The 1794-nt window shown below is 37.2% G+C and overlaps 1 protein-coding gene across 1 annotated transcript in view; it reads right to left on the bottom strand.

Annotated features, from left to right (window-relative positions):
• Positions 1–893: 893 nt before the first annotated feature.
• Positions 894–1794, bottom strand: part of LOC114143653 (ephrin type-A receptor 6-like) — a 52186-nt gene continuing 51285 nt past the window's right edge. The window contains exon 20 of the mRNA XM_028015892.1: positions 894–1674. Within this exon, the coding sequence (XP_027871693.1) occupies positions 1560–1674 (115 nt within the window). The 3' untranslated portion in view covers positions 894–1559. The remainder of the gene's footprint in view (positions 1675–1794) is intronic.

The raw sequence follows: 1794 nt of genomic DNA, 5'->3' as shown, positions 1-1794 counted from the left end.
GTACTGGTTTTCTACGTCAGCCGCACAGGGGTCTGCCGTAATTGGTCGTTGTGTTGCTCGGCAACGATTGGTCTACTCTGCTGTGATTACATTGATAGCGGCGTAATCACATCCATGGATAGAGGTGCAGTAATGTTTGGCAAACCCACAATTTAAAACCTTTAATCGTAATGACTGTAAAGGAGCAAATTGAGTGTTATTATTTATTGCCCGTCTGTTATTTTTAAAAAGCCTGCAAAGCACATATCTAAAACTTGGAAAATATGCAATTTTCCGCTTCTTTTGTCAGCTAGGACTAAATTACACAAAATAAAAAAAATGAAAAGTGAATTAAAATTGTATGACTACTAGTCTCGAGGTTCTTGTGGGGTGGTGGTAGGGTTAGAGCAGGGGTTCTGCAATGTGATTTAATTGTTGTTAAAATATACTTTATTATAATAAAATTGGTAACATTACTAACCAAACCTGTTTTCATGGCATACAGAAACCAGTTTCTCGTAAGGTTAAAATGTCCATGTAAATCAAGATTTAAAACAAATTGAGAAGAGAGTGATATTGGGTGAAATTTATGCATCCTTTCCTGATTTTCATCTTTTACCCGCCTGTTTGTTTAAGATGAAAATATTTAAAATATGAAATGATTTTACATCTAGTCAAAAACAGATTGCACCATGTGATTGATCAATAAGCAAAAAAGGACTATGACCATGTACTTATCACCATATGACCTTCAAGTGTCTGTTTACATACCTGATAAGATTTCATGCCTTGGAGACTGTTCACATGAAGATGATCGTCTACAGGTGCTTAAAGTTTCCCGTTTATTGTTGTGCATTAACCACAAAGCCAGCGTGGCACAAAGATGTTTTTTAGAGTTTGAGCAAAAAGCAGCATTAAAATATAGTTGTTTATTAAGGAAGAAACTTACAGAATAAAACATACGACTTTCACAACACTTTTTTTGTACAAGACATACTGCATTATCATGAGGAGAGAACATACATTTCTAAAAAAAAAAAAAAAACGTTTGACATTCAGTGGTCTTCAGTTCAAAAATCATTGTGGATTTTTTTTTGTTTAAAACCAGTTGGATATCTTAGAACCACATTGTTTCTCATACATCACCAGATGGTATATATCCTCTCCTCATCTTCCCTGGTCATGAGGTAACTGACTTGACACCTTTCAAAGTCAATAGAAACCATTGGATTGTCACTCGGAAAGATAAGAGGTATTGGTGAACACTTGAGTAGACACTAGAGACATGAAGTCCTAAATTCAAGTGAATGCTAGTACTTGCTGAGATAATAAAAAGACCTGGTTTGGCCAATGCTGACAGAGGTTGATTGTTGTGGAAGCTGTCCGAAGAGATGATAGTTGGGATTATGAGTGCAACTTATCTGGGCAGCCATGGGTCTAGTACCAAGACCCCTCCCTCATGAGCAGCATGTGGTACTGGCAACACCTAACAGTCCAGTGTTTGTGCAATTGGTTGGATGACGATGCCAAGGATCGGCAGCTGGATGTGTAAAAACACAGTCTGGTTGTGTGACATGGTCTCAAACTTGAAATCCACTCTGATGGATGTGATGAAGTTGCAGTCGAAGAGATTGTATGCTGCTTATGATTCTCCTCTGGTGGCCAATCAAACAGACTCCAATGCGTTTGATGTCTCTGAAGAGGAAAAGGAGAATTTTAAATAAGAGCATAAGACAAAACTTTTGCTTGGACAGAAACCTGAACTTTAAGAGCTGAAATCAAAGAACTTTGAAGAAAGGTAGGTCTAAAATGTTT

Source organism: Xiphophorus couchianus, chromosome 4 (assembly GCF_001444195.1).
Source record: "Xiphophorus couchianus chromosome 4, X_couchianus-1.0, whole genome shotgun sequence".
Classification (NCBI taxonomy): domain Eukaryota; kingdom Metazoa; phylum Chordata; class Actinopteri; order Cyprinodontiformes; family Poeciliidae; genus Xiphophorus; species Xiphophorus couchianus.
Note: the sequence above shows the minus strand (reverse complement) of the source record. Positions and strands in the feature narration are given on the sequence as shown.